This window comes from Catharus ustulatus, chromosome 13 (assembly GCF_009819885.2).
Source record: "Catharus ustulatus isolate bCatUst1 chromosome 13, bCatUst1.pri.v2, whole genome shotgun sequence".
Taxonomy (NCBI): Eukaryota; Metazoa; Chordata; class Aves; order Passeriformes; family Turdidae; genus Catharus; species Catharus ustulatus.
Window position 1 is genome coordinate 3,667,055 of NC_046233.1, and position 16,241 is coordinate 3,683,295.

At 39.4% G+C, this 16,241-nt stretch overlaps 1 protein-coding gene across 2 annotated transcripts in view; it reads left to right on the forward strand.

Annotated features, from left to right (window-relative positions):
- Positions 1-2,781: 2,781 nt before the first annotated feature.
- The window catches only part of SHQ1 (SHQ1, H/ACA ribonucleoprotein assembly factor), a 39,069-nt gene continuing 25,609 nt past the window's right edge, over positions 2,782-16,241 (forward strand). The window contains exons 1-8 of one of the 2 annotated variants that reach the window (XM_033071817.1): positions 2,782-2,814; positions 4,967-5,149; positions 5,613-5,677; positions 6,136-6,258; positions 7,040-7,182; positions 7,842-7,954; positions 9,898-10,025; positions 15,183-15,337. In XM_033071817.1, coding sequence (XP_032927708.1) covers positions 5,007-5,149; positions 5,613-5,677; positions 6,136-6,258; positions 7,040-7,182; positions 7,842-7,954; positions 9,898-10,025; positions 15,183-15,337 — 870 coding nt within the window. In that variant the 5' untranslated portion in view covers positions 2,782-2,814; positions 4,967-5,006. Of the gene's footprint in view, positions 2,815-3,090; positions 3,109-4,966; positions 5,150-5,612; positions 5,678-6,135; positions 6,259-7,039; positions 7,183-7,841; positions 7,955-9,897; positions 10,026-15,182; positions 15,338-16,241 lie in introns of those variants that run through there. The other variant, XM_033071818.1, reaches the window with a different exon arrangement.

The following is a 16,241-nucleotide window of genomic DNA, read 5'->3' on the forward strand; positions in this document are numbered from 1 at the left end:
GAATTTCACTGAAGTAAATTTCAGCAGAAATCACAACAGCGAATTTCACTGCAGTAAATTTCAGCAGAAATCACAACAGCGAATTTCACTAAAGTAAATTTCAGCAGAAATCACAACACCGAATTTCACTGAAGTAAATTTCAGCAGAAATCACAATGAAATTTCCTCCTTGGGGTCATAATCTGGTTTATGACCTTGCAATGTACAGAATGACAGAAATACAAGGATCCTTGCTACCCCATGGAACTGTGCAAAGAATGGAGACTCCAAGGTTGGAAAGGGGAGAGAAGGGAAAGTGGAGGCTCGCAAGTTTAGTACTGGAGGAGCCTCATGTGTCCCTCATAGAGCCGCTGAGGTGACACTGGCATTCACTGTACAGTTTGTCCATTTTACACTGCTCACACCACATGCCTTCACCAGTGGGATCCCAAAATGTACTTTGCCTCAGCATCAGCTCAAATGCAATGAACAACTACTGCTTCAAGAGTTTCATCCAACTCGGATTGTGGCCAGACACGAAAATGTAAATTACTTCATGCTAAGAGAAAATAGCAATACCAAATGAGAAACTACAGAAAAACCACAATGCATAAACATATGCTCTTTCCCGAGGATATATGCACTATAATAAAACCCTACCAAACTTTATACTTTTAATGAAAAAGAGTACCAGTGGCAACCTGCTGAAATCCTCAAGCTGTTCAAATGTGTGATTTTTGTATCATCAATACAATCACTTTCTTCTCTAGATGTGTCAATTAAGGCCTCTTAGTAATTTTGTTTTGGATTACCATTTCCAAGGTTGCCAGATTTACTTGTTATTATTAGAGATGTAGAGCAAACTGTGCTTATCAATTGCAAAGCTTCACGTTTCTATTTCTCAAACAAACAGCAAGTTGTCCTAATTACTTGCCCAACACATTGTAGGTAATGCATTTTAATTCTTCTTTGCTCCATTGAATATATACCAGCCAAATTCTCTTCATTAGAAAGATGCACCAAAAGATGTAGTCTTTGTACATTTCAAAATAAAACTTTTTCATTACAGTTGTAAAAAAATTCAGTATGTATTTTACAGAAGAAAGAATACACATTCCTTAGAGATGCTGCTTCATTCTTTACTTGGATGGAAAAGCAGAGTGGCTGATGCACCACTTTCTTCACTAAAATCAATATATAAATAGTTCTTTTACCAGGAAAGTATTAGCACAAAAAAGAAAAAAAAAAAAGAAAGAAAAGGCTGGGAGTTCTTAGGCTCTAAAAAAAAATTCTGAGGCAGTCTTGGAAAGTATCACTTAGACAAGAATAAATTCTCAGATTAAACTTATTTATCTTTCCCAGGCTTGTCCTACAAATTTGAATTTACCCAGAGAAGATGGTGCCTACTGGTTCATAATTCAGCTTCCTGTCCAATATACTTATTGCAGATTACTTTGTGAGGTCCAAAAGTTAATTAGTGCTGAATTTCTCTGGAAATGCATCAAAAGTTTCTGAGGACATGACTGAGGCCTTGGTCCAAAACAAATCAGCATTTGAAATTAGATATCATTAACTTCTTAAAAAAGCTTTTTATATGCCATGTATCTTCAATTTCTGCACATGAAAAACTGGGACACGAGGAAGTTTAGGCTGAATATTAAAACCATCCATCAATTTTAAATCAGTGGGGAGAACTATCTATTATGAAGCAAATGATTTAATTGTTGTGCAGTACTTGCGCTGCTGGTTCAGTTCAGTACAAGAGTAAAGAAGTTTTCTCAAAAGGAGATGTCATATTCAGTGGATTTCCAGTCTGGAGGATTGTTTGTCTACCTTCTTTATTTTTTTATTTTTTTTTAATGAAGAGTTTATTAGGAGAGGTTACAGAATTATGCTTTTTTCTTCCAGTAAAAATATTTGAGTGTATTTCAGAGGGGGCAGTAAGAGGAAGACAGTCAGTAGCATTTTAAGATGTAGAGAACAATCTAGAACCAGAATACCTCTCCTGGTCCAAAGGCAGGAAAATTAGATTAATTCTACATTAGGTGATATATTTAATAAATTACAGCTTTTAAACCAACTTTTCTGCTCTTGGATCTTCTTGTTCTCCTTCACGTTGTATTTGTTTGGATCCATCAGGATCTTTCCCCTGTTCACCCCGTCAAGGTTTGCATTAATTTAATAGCTTAGAAGAGTTTTATGTAATCGGGAATTCCTACTCTGACAGTGCTCGTGGGGTCACTCTTCTGTTTACTCATCTTCTACCTTATCTGCAGCAAAGGAAAAGACAGATGGGTGTAAACATAACAGAAATAGCACATTTGTTCACAGGAATTAGTGCTGGATTACCCAGTGGTTTCACAGAAAAGAAAAACCATCTCCCCAACACGCTCAAATTCAATTTCCACACTTCTTTATGAAAAGCAGCTGCTGAAATTAAATACGCTCAGTCTGTGCAAGATGCTTTATGCAACCGCAGGTAAGAATTCATTCTTTCCATTTGCCCAGATGACAGATGATGATTTTCACCCTACACGACCCAGCTGCCCACATCCCTACTGACTGTTAACCACCCCCTTTCCGCCAGGAAACTTCACCAAATTTACGGGCAGCGAGAATTTACAGCGGGCCCCTGACTCGCTGCACGTTTCACTCAAAGAAACAGAGCTATAAACACCAAGTTTTGGGGCAGAGCCCGCAGGACGCGGGGCGGGGCGGGAGGCCCTGAGGGGCGGCCATGAAGGGGCGGGCGGGCGCGCGCATCCCGAGTGCGCATGCGCGGCTCCGCCCCGGTGCGGGCGGGCGCGGGAAGCGGCGGCGGCGGCGCGGGGCTGAGTGAGTGACGCGGGCGGGCATGGCCGGGGCTTTCCCGGCGCTATTCCCGGGATTCTCCTGCTGTTCTCCCGCCTTCCCCGAGGGCTCTGTGCCCTTGCAGGGCTCGCTGCTGGGTGGCTAAGGGAGGCTACTGCCGCAGGTCGGCGCGTGGCCCGGTTTGGCGGCACCGGCGGGAGGTTGTGTCCGGTTCTGGGCTGCTCAGCGCAGGAAAGACAAGGAGAGGATCCAGCGGAGGGGACAGGGATAGCGAGGGGTCTGGAACAAGGAGAACGAGGGGTCTGGAGCTGCTCTCTGGTGAGGAGAGACTGCGGGAGCTGGGCTCGGTTAGGCTGGAGAAGAGAGAACCATTAATGTACGTAAATATCCCCACGTGTCTGAGGGCGGACCAGGCTCTGTGCCCAGCCGCAGGACGAGGAGCAGTGGCCGTGAAATGAAACACAAAAAGTTTCATATCCCCAACACGAGGAAGAAATGTTTCCCATGGCGAGTGGCAGAGCAGCCTGCCCGGGATGTGGGAGTCTCTGAGGGACAGAATGTCCTCCTGTCCGAGCACAGAATGTCCTCCTGTCCTAGGCCAGTCCGAGCCCACCCGGGTTCCCGTGTCCCCTACTCCGGGTGACCCTGCCTTGGGGGGCTCCCCAGGCCCCCCAGCCCCAGTTAAAACTTCTCAACCCCAGCGATTCTGTGTTTTACACCGAGCTTCTCAACCCCAGCGATTCTGTGTTTAACACCGAGCCCCTCCTGCATCATCCCTGTCCCTGCCAGCCCCTGCTCCCTCTGCCTCTCCCTAATGCACAGAGAGGCTGGGAAATGTCATTTTTTGGGATACCTGTGCTTTGAGTGTGCTTCCTCAGCTGTGAGGTACCAGGGATTTGTGAAGAACCCACCCAAGAGGGGTTTGGGGTGATTAATTTGGGCCGGGAATGCTCCAAGTGCAAGGCAGGGAGAGCTGGGCCTGGTTTTGGGGCTGCTGTTTATTTATAAAACTCTGACTGGGGAAAATAAAAACCCCTGAAGAGTCCAAACGAGCTGTTGGGGTTTTGGTATCTCCTAGCCGTGCTTGTGGTGTTGAGAGAAGAAGGAAATCCACACCAAGGTGTACAGGTGCAGATGTTCTACAAGCCAGCTGTTTCTATTTATATACAATTCCATAAAACACCTGGCAGCTTCCCAGCCTGGAATGGGTGGGAATGTTGCCCCTGGAATCGTGGTGAAATGGGAAGTTTTAATATTTTTCATATGTGCTAAACAAGGCTGATTAACCATATGAGAAAAAGGATAATCTGCTAATTTAGCCTTGTTAATGATTAATGAATTCTGGCTGTTCAAGAAATTGTCAGGATGGGGATATTCTTAGTAATGGTTACTGAAAGTGAGTGAAAAGTAGTTCTTTCCTAAATAATAGTTCTATCTTTTTGGTTTAAAAAGTTAATTTTTGAAACTGTGTAACTTTTTATTAACCTTCCATATTAAAAAAAAAAATAAATCCACAAACCCCAAACAATCCATGACTGGATTCTAAATTGAAGCTGAGATGAGAAGCTATTGAGAGGTCAGACAGTTGTATATGAGGTGAATAGTATTACATAAATTAATTTTCTTATGCTCAATGTGTACATATGCTATTGTGCATACATACATATGGTTCTGAGGGATGTTATTTAAACTGTCCTTGAATCTCTTGCTCATATTATGGCTATTATGTGTGTGAATTGTAAAACACAGCTCTATTTTTTGGAAGTATTACTTGTTTTCAGGATTTTTTAATAGTGGTTTGTGCTCAGTTCAGTGGAGAACTGCAAAGATCTAAGGTCTGCTATTTGTGAAATTATAAATAACAGTTATGAGAAGTTTAAGAGTTTTAGGACTGAATTTTAGTGTGGTTTTCACACAGAATGTAAGAGGTGCTTTCCTGTACTCAACTCTACATTCAGTTGTTTCATTAAGGTGCAGAGAAGTTCTACCCTCATGTTTTTGATAACACTTTGATGTTGTTGCTGTTGTCATCAGTGTTTTCTTCTTGAGCACTTGGAGGATAATTATGTGGGAATCTGAAATGTTCTTACAGATTTTTGAAGAGACACCACTTGCTCTCATAAATCAGAAGCTACAATAATCTTTCTTTCTTGTTTTCCTTTTCCTGTTTCTATAGGGCCACACATCCAGTGTTTGCTTTTGCTGCTGAATTCATCATGATAACTCCAGCTTTTGAACTGAGCCAGGATCCGGATTTTCTTACAGTAAAAATCAGAGTGCCTTATGCCAGAGCTTCAGAGTTTGACATTTATTTTGAAGGGGAAGATTTCAAATTTTATGCTAAGCCATACTTTCTCAGGCAAGTAGTGGAAAAATTTTTCAAAAATTGATCTTCATAGTAGCAAGTGAACTTAATTTTGGTCCCTTCAGAATGTTCTTCATCTGCAGCTTTTATTCTGTTGACTACATACAGCTCAGTTCATGCAGATATTTGGTTTTTTGGATTTGGCCTCTTTGTTCCTAGGCATTAAATCATGTTAAAGGGAGTTGAAAGAAATAGTTTCTAAATTTACTGTACAATGGCTTTTTAATTGTAACTGGCCAGACAAGTCTCTGGGTGTAAATTTTGCAGAGTGTGTCTTTTCCTGGGAGGAATCCAGAGGGAGTGAACTGCATGGATTCCATTACTGTGAAGAGGAGTCATGTAGTTAAGTCCTTTGTGCTGCTTTTGGAATGTGCCTTACATTTTTATAGGCTGAGACATTAACTTGCAGAATTAGTCAGGCTTTCAGTGAGGCATCTCATTTTTTTTTTGTCTGCAGATTGACACTTCCTGGAAGAATTGTAGAGGATGGCAGAGAAAAAGCATCTTATAATACAGATGAAGGTACTGGTTGATGTTATTGATATCTGTGTCATAAAAATGTTGCTATCTCCAGTAGTTTATACTTTAAAACCAGAAAATACCAATAAAACAATAAATTTGTTTCTTGCAGAACATTTATTACATGACCAAGACAGTAATCAGATTGGTGAATGTAGCTTCTGTGGATCACTTGGTGGAAGGATTAAAAATTAAATAAAGCTTGCTTTCCTCTGTTGGTTTGTGTTTTTACAATGTAAGTCAGGAGACTCCAAGTAGTTAAATATTCTCTTTCATGTTTTATCATCAAAATCCTGAATTGTTATGAAATAAGGTTAAAAACATGCACAGGGATCAGTGCAAAATAAAATGCTGCCTGCATGTGTCCTACTTCTTTTGAGCCTTTCTCATTAGAGGAAAAATGCATGTTTGTCTGTCTCAGATATTTTAATGCAATAATGATATCCCTGCTTTCTTTTAAGGTACTTTTACAATTCAGTTGCCCAAGGAGGTTCCTGGCCAATATTTTGAGGGGCTGGACATGCTGACATCTCTTTTAGCACCAAAGAAATCAAGATCAGCAAAACCTTTGGTAGAAGAGATGGGTATGACAAAATCAATCTTGTTTATACAAGATGATCCATGTGTGTAATGGAACAGTTATAGATCTATAGAGTGATGCATGTAGAAAACTACAATATTTTTATTATTGACCAGTTCAAGGTATGAGAAGGGTGTGAATAAATCAGTGTGGATAAGAGTAGAAATAAATATCTTGCAGATGATATGCATGTCAACTTTATAGGTTTAGTTACATTTAATTTTTTCCAAAATGTGCTTAAAATGTGCTTTTAAAATCTGCTCATGCTCTGTAGGTCTTTGTACCCCTCTAGTGGCTGTAGATCACACACACAGTTGAGTCTTCTGCTTTCTACAAACTACAACTGGACTATTAGCTCAAGTGAGAGGCTAATTAAAACCACAGGTTCTGGTGCATGTCTTGCTTAGCGTCAGTATTTCACAGACAGAAATGTTTGGCTATCTCTGATTTTTAAATACCTGCCTTAAATTATTGATAACATCCCTTAGGTTCTGTCAGGGTTATCCTAGCCTCAATTGCTGATCTTGTTGAACTCAGTGGAACAGATATTTCAGTCTGAGGGAGTGCATTTAAAATTTAGTGTTCCTGATGTTCATTTTTGGAAGTTGGGGAGTTTGAAGCAGGACCTGTGGGTTACAGATCTGTATGATCCAGTGTTGAGAGATTTCTTTAAAGATGCAGAAAAAAGACAAGGGCAATAATCAATAGCACAATAAACCTTCTAAGGAAATAATATGTATCTTTCTGTGTAATAATTTTATTTTTCTGACCATGCCATAAATCAGCTGCCTCTGCTGATCTGTCTGAAGAGAATGAAGAAGAATTTGACTGGGAAATGGAACAGATTCCTTATGAAGAAAGCACTCCATCACTGCAGCACCCCTATGGATTTGGGAATTTGCGCTCAGGGGTGTTCCAGAGGCTGCAGGTAGATGCATTTTGTCTTCTCCTGTCTTAGAACTTCTGGGTAATTTGCTGTGTAGGGCTCCTGGCTCACAAGACAACAGCTTTTAAAAAATTCAACTTGTAACTATGTAACTCTAACTTACTATTGTATGAATTGTAGTATTACTGTTTATGGAGAAAGTATTTACATTCTGTTAGGTTATATGCTGCTTTATTACCATGAAATTTATGAAGAAATACATCTCCCATCAGCATTAATGGGATGGGAAATAACTACTTAATGATGTTTAAAAGGGCACTATTAATTAATGTACAGCCACTTCAGAGAGTGAGAGTATTCTCAAAAGTCACAAGGATGGTCTGTGATTTTTGTCTTTGTTGGGGTTGTGTGCTTTTGTTTTACATTGCAAATTTATCAAAATGCAAAATAACCTCCCTGCCTTATGATAAAATGGCCTCATGATAATATGATGAATTCTAAGGAGCTTCAAATAATTGCACTTCCTTGCAATTCTGCTGTTTTATTTGCACAGTAGAGCCTTAATTTGGAAGACTTGAAAGGGAGGTTGAAGTTTTTCTAGGGATTTCAATGCAATGCTGATAGCATCCTTCTTAAATTCTTGAATAAACCATGTGTGCCATTCCAGTGGCTTGGTCCTATAATTTTGTTGCCATTTGCAGGATGAGCTCAGTGATGTCATTGACATTAAGGATCCAGACCAGACTCCTGCAGAGGAGCGTAGGAGGAAACGTTTGGCAGCTGAGGCTGCCAAGTTTGAGCCTGATCATTACCTGTGAGTACTGCTTGACTTCACCTGGCCCAGTACCTCTGAACACATTCCCTGTGAGTACTGCTTGACTTCACCTGGCCCAGTACCTCTGAACACATTCCCTATGAGTACTGCTTGACTTCACCTGGCCAAGTACCTCTGAACACATTCCCTTTGCACAAAGGATTGCATTTAAGATCACTTTTGGCAAGAACAGCTTTACTTTTGGTCTGGTTTTGTCTTGTCTTAGCAGGTATTCTTCGTGTGACTGACACAAAGCATTGCTCATCTGTTTTTGGGGTTATTCAAGTGTTTAATTACTGCTTGAGTCTGTGTTGAAGGGGGGCTGCTGTCAGCTGTTGCAGAACTTTGTTTCATTCTTCAGCAGCTGAGCTGAATCCTTGCTGGCATTTTGGGTTGATAAAGTCAGAACTTTGTTTTTATCCTTGTGAAAAAAAGATTAATAAGCCACACTTGTCTAGGAGGGAGCAATTTGAGTTTTGAAGTTACGAAATTTTGTTTTGACCACTTTGTTTTTTTGCCTTCATCGCATGAAATTTGTTTTACAGCAGAATGAGGAAAATGTCCAAACCAAGACTTTGTGTTTCTCTTGTGCTTCACTCCATGTAGTGAGGTGAAAATGATTCTTTGTGCCCTTCAGGTTGGAGTATTTCAGGTCAAATTAGGGTCAGATAAGTAAAATAAATGAAAACCATGAAATTTTATCAATATAGATTGATTCCTACAAGATGGGTTTGGTGGGAGAGGAGGGCAGTCCCCAGTAGGGAGAATTATTACTGTAGTGTGTTTTGTGGGGACAGGAAGGTTTAACCCATTTTGAGTTGTTTTAGAAGATAACTTTGGAATTTTTCCACAATTGAGTGTTTCCAGAGGCACCCTCATGTCTTTTTGTAACACACAAGAAATAAAGAGCTTTCTTGAGCTACATTTCACCAGAACTGAGGTAGTTCCTAACCTCTAATGCGATGCAAATTGCAGTAATTTCAAGTTTCAATTTTAGACTCTGTGTTCTGGCCTGGTACAGCTACACCATTTAGTTTAATGGCTGTGTCTTGGCTGTTTCAGAACAGATGATACCAGACTTTCTTCAGCAAAAATTGTTTTCCTGAGGACAACAGAAGCTCTGGTAGAAATGAGGGCAAACAACTGTTCTGGTGGCCTTGAGGAAAATGTCCCCTGGCTGATATCTCTGAGTTGCTTTGACATTGAAGGGAAGCAAAAAAAAAATAAAATCTGTCAGTGTGAAAGGGAAGCAGACTGCATTCTGTGTTCAGGTTGTATGTGGTGATTAAGAAGATATTGAGAAATTCCCTGTGGTTTTTTTCAATTTTCAGTATTTATACCATTGTTTGGCTTGAAGAAAAAGCTCAGATGGTAAGAGGAGGCTTAAAACTTGAATTCTTTAAGATAAATCCTCCCAGAGTTACTTGATTGAGATTTTCACCAGTGGCTTTGTGCTGAGAGGGAGCTGATCTCTCTTCCAGAATTCATGTACAACTCTTATTTTTCCACCTTGCTGCTGCATGTCCTTGCTTGAAATCCATCCCCATCCCTGCTTCACCTTTACCCTTCACTGCACAACTTCCTCCCCACAAATTCCCTGGGTCTCAAGTGGGAGAACTGCCCAATAAAATGAAGTGATTTGTATGAGAAGTGTTTTCCTGAGCTGCATTCAGAACAAATCAGGTGATGCTGCAAGCTCATTAATTCCCTGGGCTTCTGGGTGGCTCAGGAAAGGTGCAGGAAGTAAGGGAGGAAAACTGAAAGATAGGAGAATATTGGGGGTTTTTTTAATAATTTTCTGCTTTAAAGTCAAAGAACATATTTCTAACATGGAAAATAACCTGGAGCCAAGTGAGATGCATTCTATGGATGTGTTAATGTGTACCCACATATAATATGAATTGAAATAAATAGCATATGAATGTTCTTTCTATTTTCCCTAGAGCTGATTTTTTTGAAGATGAAGCTATTAAGCATCTTTTAAAGTACAAACCCTGGTGGACTGATGCTCATAAAAAGATGACAGCCTTGCAGGGAGAAAGTCATCAGGAACATGACAGTCCTGCATTTGGTGAGAACATACATATATATATAAAAAAATATGTATATATATACACATTTGTTGCTTGAATGATAATTGCTGTGGTGCTATGTTGTAGCTTATTGTTATTAAAGTAAATTTATTGCTCTATTATATTTACTATTTATTACATTACTTTATGGGTCTTGGAGACCTTTTTCAAAGAAAACTCTTTGTGTCCATTTAGAAAGCTAAAGGGATGTTTGCAGGGTGAGTAGGTGACCTTGTGGGAATGCTGGCAGATAACTGAGACTGCCTCCCTGCACACAGTGATTACAGAGAGCACTACAAATTCCTATTGTGCATTTTCTTCTATTGTTCTTTGTTCATTTCCTATGTGCTATGAAAATCTGATATTCCTGAAGTAGATGATGATAATCCCTTCACCAGAGGTTCTCAGAGCACTGATAATGCCCACAGTTCCACATTTTCTCTGGGAGAACAATGGAATTTGGGTAGATGTTATGTATTTTACTGTGAATGTAATCTGATCTTCATTCCTGGTTGCTTTTCATCCTCTGAAGCCAGAAATTGTTAATTATGTCCATCATAAACACTTGATTTAAAAAGCATTGGACAAAGGTACAAGAGGCTTGAAAATATAATTATGAGGGGTTCCTTTGTTTGTTTTTATCCATTCACTCCTTACTAAATGAAACACTACTCCTGTTTGCTTGGCTTAAGGAATATAATTAAAAATGGAGAGCTGCTGGATGATTTTATTGATAAGGAATGTTTCTCCTCCAAACTGAGGCACTGAGGAAAAACATGTCTTGTTGGGTTTTAAGGGCAACAACAAACTCCTCAAAACCTGGCAAGCCTGCTAATGGAAATTACACAGAAAGTCGACTATAAAGGATGATCTTTGCTCCAAACCATTTGTTATAACAGATATCTATTTAATAAGGATGATTAAAAAAAAAAATCTCACCCTCATGGGGGTGAGTGGGAGGCTTGTGCAGTTCTGTGAGTCTTGAGGAAACTGAGGTAACATAAGAGGCAATCTGGAGTTTGGGTGATGTTAATGACAGCAAACCCACCCTCTTCTTTGGAAATACCTCAGTTGGGGTAACTTTTGTGCTGTTTGAACAAGAGACTGAAATTAGTGGAGGTTCCCAAACCTGAGTGAGCTGTGCTGAAGGAAACCACCATGAGAGGGAGTGCAGGTTCTACTGGAAGGTGTCCTGTGAATGGAAATGCAGAAGGGCAGGGGGTGGCTCCAGGCTGTTCCACCTGGAGTCAGATTTTCAGCAGGATGTATCCCCTGTGGGTTTATACTGCTTTACCCAGCAAAGGAATGGGGCAGGTAATCAGGAATTCCTGTCCTGTGTGAGGAAGGTTTTGGTTTTGAATCAAGATGTGTTGCTCCTCCAGTTAAATGTAAAAGTGAGTTTAGAGTGGGAAAGACAAAAATGAGCAGATTCTTTAAAAGTTTTTCTTATTCAGAAACACTGAGAGAATTAATTTTTTTTCTTCCTTTTCCTGACTTGCATTGATGTCTTTTCAGTTGTTATCTTCATTGATTTCTTGGAACCAAAAACTTGATTACTTTTGTCTTTGTAATGTCTTTGGCTGCAAGAAGTAATTAGAAGTACAGATGGCCTTTTTTATTTTTTGCATGACATTGCAATTAACTGAAGATTTTTCTTTGGTTGATTACTGCTCTTATATTTATCCCTGGTTATTTTCTCTTTGTTTTTACATCATCAGGTTCTTCTAATGTCTCATTACCAAATTTTTTCTTTTTGGTTCATCTCTTCTCATTAACATTTAAAGTTTTCACCTCTCTTCTGTCCTTACTTTGAATCTATTTTTATTTGCCCTTTTTACTTTTTCTCCAGCTTGTGTGCATGCTTTGTGTATTTTACCTTTTTAGAATTTTTCTTATCCCAAGTGTCTTTTCTTTATTTTGTCCTTTTTGTCCATCTTGCTGTGTATTCTCTTCCAGCCCTTTTTGTTCACATTTAAAATGTCTCATTCAAGTCAAGTAATACTCCATAAAGCCTTATTAATTACACAGCCTTTCCCATGAGGGGATAACATTTTTGGAAAGCTTGCTTTCTGCTGCTGCTGAAGTTTACATTAGTGTCTTGCTTTTACAGATTCCAGATGAAAGGGTTTGTATTTTCTAACAGTCACATTCAGCTTGGTTAAAAGTTCATTTTTACTCTACTTCCCATTGCACTACTGTAAAAAACTCCTCTTTAGGCAACACAATAATCTTCAAAGGCTCAGGCTGACATATGTATTTAATCTAACATTTATATGCTCCAAGGATATCTTATTTTCTTCAGAGTAACCTCTCATGCTTACAGTGACCGTTCTTTCTTCTTTCTTTATAGAAAGAGAAGCAATTTCCTCTCAAAGTTCCACCTTTCAGTAAGGCTTGACTCAAATGTATGCCATTACTGGTGGATTCATAAATTCAAGATGGATTACTTTTCTTTTTTTATCACATTTCTGCAATTGTGCTGTCTACCTGCTTTGCTCAGTTTTTGGGGCTTTGCATCATGTATTCCTTCCTGGCACTGCTCCTGCTGCAGAGCAGGTTTTATTATGTGAGGAAATTCTACTTTTTATTCATGCAAAACTCCTGATGATCAAGCTCCACTGTAAAATATCTCAGGTTTTAAAAGGCAAGAACAGTAGGAAGAAAGAATGATGTATGGTGTTGATATGTTTGCAGGAATTGTGGATTATTTCCTAAGGAATAATAAAAATGGGTATAAAGGAAATGGTGAGACTCAGGAAAGGCTGTCCAAGTCCAGTGATTCTGTGGAGAATGCCTGGAGGAAGGAGGTCAGGAGTGATGTGCAGAGAATATGCTGGAAATGTTCATTTGGGAAGTGGAAGCTTAAGAGGGAAGAATTGCAAAAACAGGGGAGGGATGAACAAAGTCGAGTGGCTGTAGTTGGTGTGAATATGGGTGTGTAGAGGGATAGATTTGTGTTTTTAGGACTTTTGGTTCACTTCCTGAAAATCAAGGCTCTTCTGAGTCTCAAAGGTGACCACAATCTGCAACTTTCCAAAAATAGCCCCCTGGGTGAGGGGAAGAGCTTTTGCTGAATTCATTGCCACCTTCTGAGGGGCAGTCTGTACAGGAAAGAAGTGGGAAGTTCATTAAACTCTCCTACCTCAGCAGGCTGCAACAAATTCAAGGAATTTAACAGAAAATCAACTGTTACTTGTTTAAGTTTACATTATTATTGACTGTTTTTTAGGCAGTATCCAGCAGTGGGGAAGATGCTGACCCTGCACAAAGGCTTTGGGTGACTCCAGTCAGAGCTGTGCTGCCTTTCTTCTTGTAATGGCTTAGGAAGAGCTTGAACAGAAACTTGTTTGCTGCTGATTAATATCAATAATGCACTAACTTCATTCTGACTAATCTGCTCTCTGCTGACTGTTCTCTTCCTTCATCTGATGTTGCTGATTTCTTAACCTACAGGGATGGAAGCACACATTTAAAAACCTCTAAATTGTAACATAATATTTTAGTTAAAAAAATAGAGAGGGAGGGATCAATTCTTTCCCTTTGGGAGAGCTGTGGGGTTCAAGACTTGGCTTGACAGGATCATAAACCGAGGCTCTGCTCTCACCAGCAGATTATCAGAGGTGCTTCCTGACCTGTGCTTTCCTGGCTGACCACTGAGTCAGCTCTCTGTGTGGGTCCTGCACATTTTATCTAAGTGCCCCTAACACTTTTCGAGCTGGAAGTGTCATAGTAGTGTGGAGATACAGATCTCCCAGTGATTTAAGTGGTGTTATCACAGTGTAAAATAGCAGTAGGGCTGTAACAAAACACCCTCTGCCTGTCAGACCTCATCCTCCCCTCAGAGATTAAACTCTGCTTCACTGCCACTCTGCTACTGGAGGACAATTTGAAGTATCTTCTTTTTTAACATGAGGAATGGCCAGCTTAAAACAAGTAGAAGAGGTGATTAAAATGTAAAGGTAATGTCTGCAGTCTCATCTGTCAGAAACTTTGAGATGAATGTCTCACTCCTTTAGATGTGGATATATTAACACATTCATACTCTGGCATGGTTTTGCCACTGGCAAATACATAAAGCAATTTTAAATCAAAGTTACAAAAAATTTGCCAATTTAGCTTACTTGATAAGTAGCAGCAAGTGCTGCTTTGCATTAGATTAATACTGATTGTGGTACAGATTGTTAGCTAAAATTTGGCAGTGTAAGTGTACAAAAGTGTACAGGCTTAGTACAGCAGAAATGTAATTACAATTTTAATTGTTCTGATAATTTCACACCATGTACTTGGAGGTTTTGAACAGCAAAAACAAAGTAGGTGGTGGTTTGGACATGTTAATAATGAGTTGCAGGCCTGGATAATTAATTGTTCAAAAACTTCAGGCAATGGATAGAATTTTTTTTTAACATTGAAGTCTTTTCTCAGAGAAAGGTATTTTATTTCTAACACCTGGCACTTTGCAGCAACTTAATGAACATATTGTAACATTTACCTTTGGGAATTGTGTAGTCTACATTTTGTTTGCTGGTATTTGATAAGCTGGAATTTCTGTGTTTATGGTCCAGTTGTAGATATTATGATGGTTCAGAGTTTGAATTTTCAAGGAAGAAAACTTTACTGCAGTATTTCATGAATTTCACTGGGAGTGTGCTGATTAAAAATGGAATGTGGTTCATGTTTACATTGAAGAATAAACTTATAAAGAAATTTACTGATAGAATAGAGATGCATCATCTATAGTAGTGGTTCATGAACACAAAAAACAGAGTTAGAACTGCCATAGTCTTTCTAGATTGTCACTTGCCTCTGGGTTTTTGTCCTGTAAATATGGGCTTAAGAATTCTCATTTTAGTCAGATCCTGATTGTGCATTTATCCCTGTACAAGATATCCAGGCATCCACAGAAATCCTTAACACCTGCAGAGGTTCAGAATCATCAGTGTGTACAGGCAGTGCTGTGCTGGAGCTTGACATTGAAATGAATATAATAAAAGTTAAAAAGGAAAGAAAGAGTGATTTAGGCTTTTTCTTGAGTGATGGGTGACTTGTGATTAGTTACAGGCTCCTTTTTAAAGACACTGTTGAAGTACTATTACCACCTGTTAAAGTGAATGTGCCAGCTTTAAATTCATCATCAATTATCCTTTTACTTTTTATAGTTGTCTTCTCTGAGGAAGAGAGAGAGCAGATGAGAAAGTTCACAAATAAATCTTATCTTCTGGATAAAAGGAGCCGTCACCACGTGTATCTTGGATTAATTGATATTCTCCTGGCATATTGCTACGAGATCTGTGTCAATGAAGGGGACAAGAATGTGAGTTAAAACAAGTAAAAAATGTGTTTTAGGAACCTGTATTACCATTTAGGGAACTTACCTTTAAAATGAACTTACTCCCAGGCATTAAACATACATGGTGAAGTTAAAATGAAAGACTTTATATCTCTAGATGGGGATTAGTTAAGATTTCTAAATACTCATGTTCTTCTGCAGCAGCATTGTAATAGGAGTGATGTGGATCAGCAGGAGATTGCTGACAGTTGTGTAGTTCTGATCTGTGTATCTTGGTTTATATGCAAATTTAACAATATAATTGTTCTTTTCTGTTCTGTGGGGATGCCTTGCTCTCTTGGAATTGCTTCCCAGATGCAACTTTGTGCCTCACATCTCCTGTGCTGATATGAGCCAAGGAGATGTTTTTTCAAATGCCTTTAACCAAAATATTGGCACAAACCATTCTGGCTTAATCAGACTGACACGTAGAATGACAAGCAAAATGTCCAGAGCTGCTGATTCACCAGAATAATCTGGGATTGTTGTTGTGTTGCATGTTAGAGCTGCACAGAATTGCAAATCTGCCAGGACTGCAGTTGTACAATTCTTTATTGATTTTGCAGTAACTGTATGATGTGTGTGGAAAACACACTGGGGTTTTCTCTCCTTTCCCCCCTGCCCTTTTTTTAATTCCTATTTAATAGGAAAACCAAGACATTCAGGCCACACAAATCTTGACTAGAGCCAGGATTATAGATCAAGGCTTTCTGGCTTCTTGCCCCCATCATCCCACTGGACCACACTTCCACTCAAACACTGTGAATCTGTCACATATTAAGAATAATGACACTTTACATGTACTGCTGGCTTCAGGACCCTCTCTGCAAGCCAGAGGTCTTGAACTATTTTCATGAAACAAGGCATTTGAGCTTGGCTTTTGTTGATT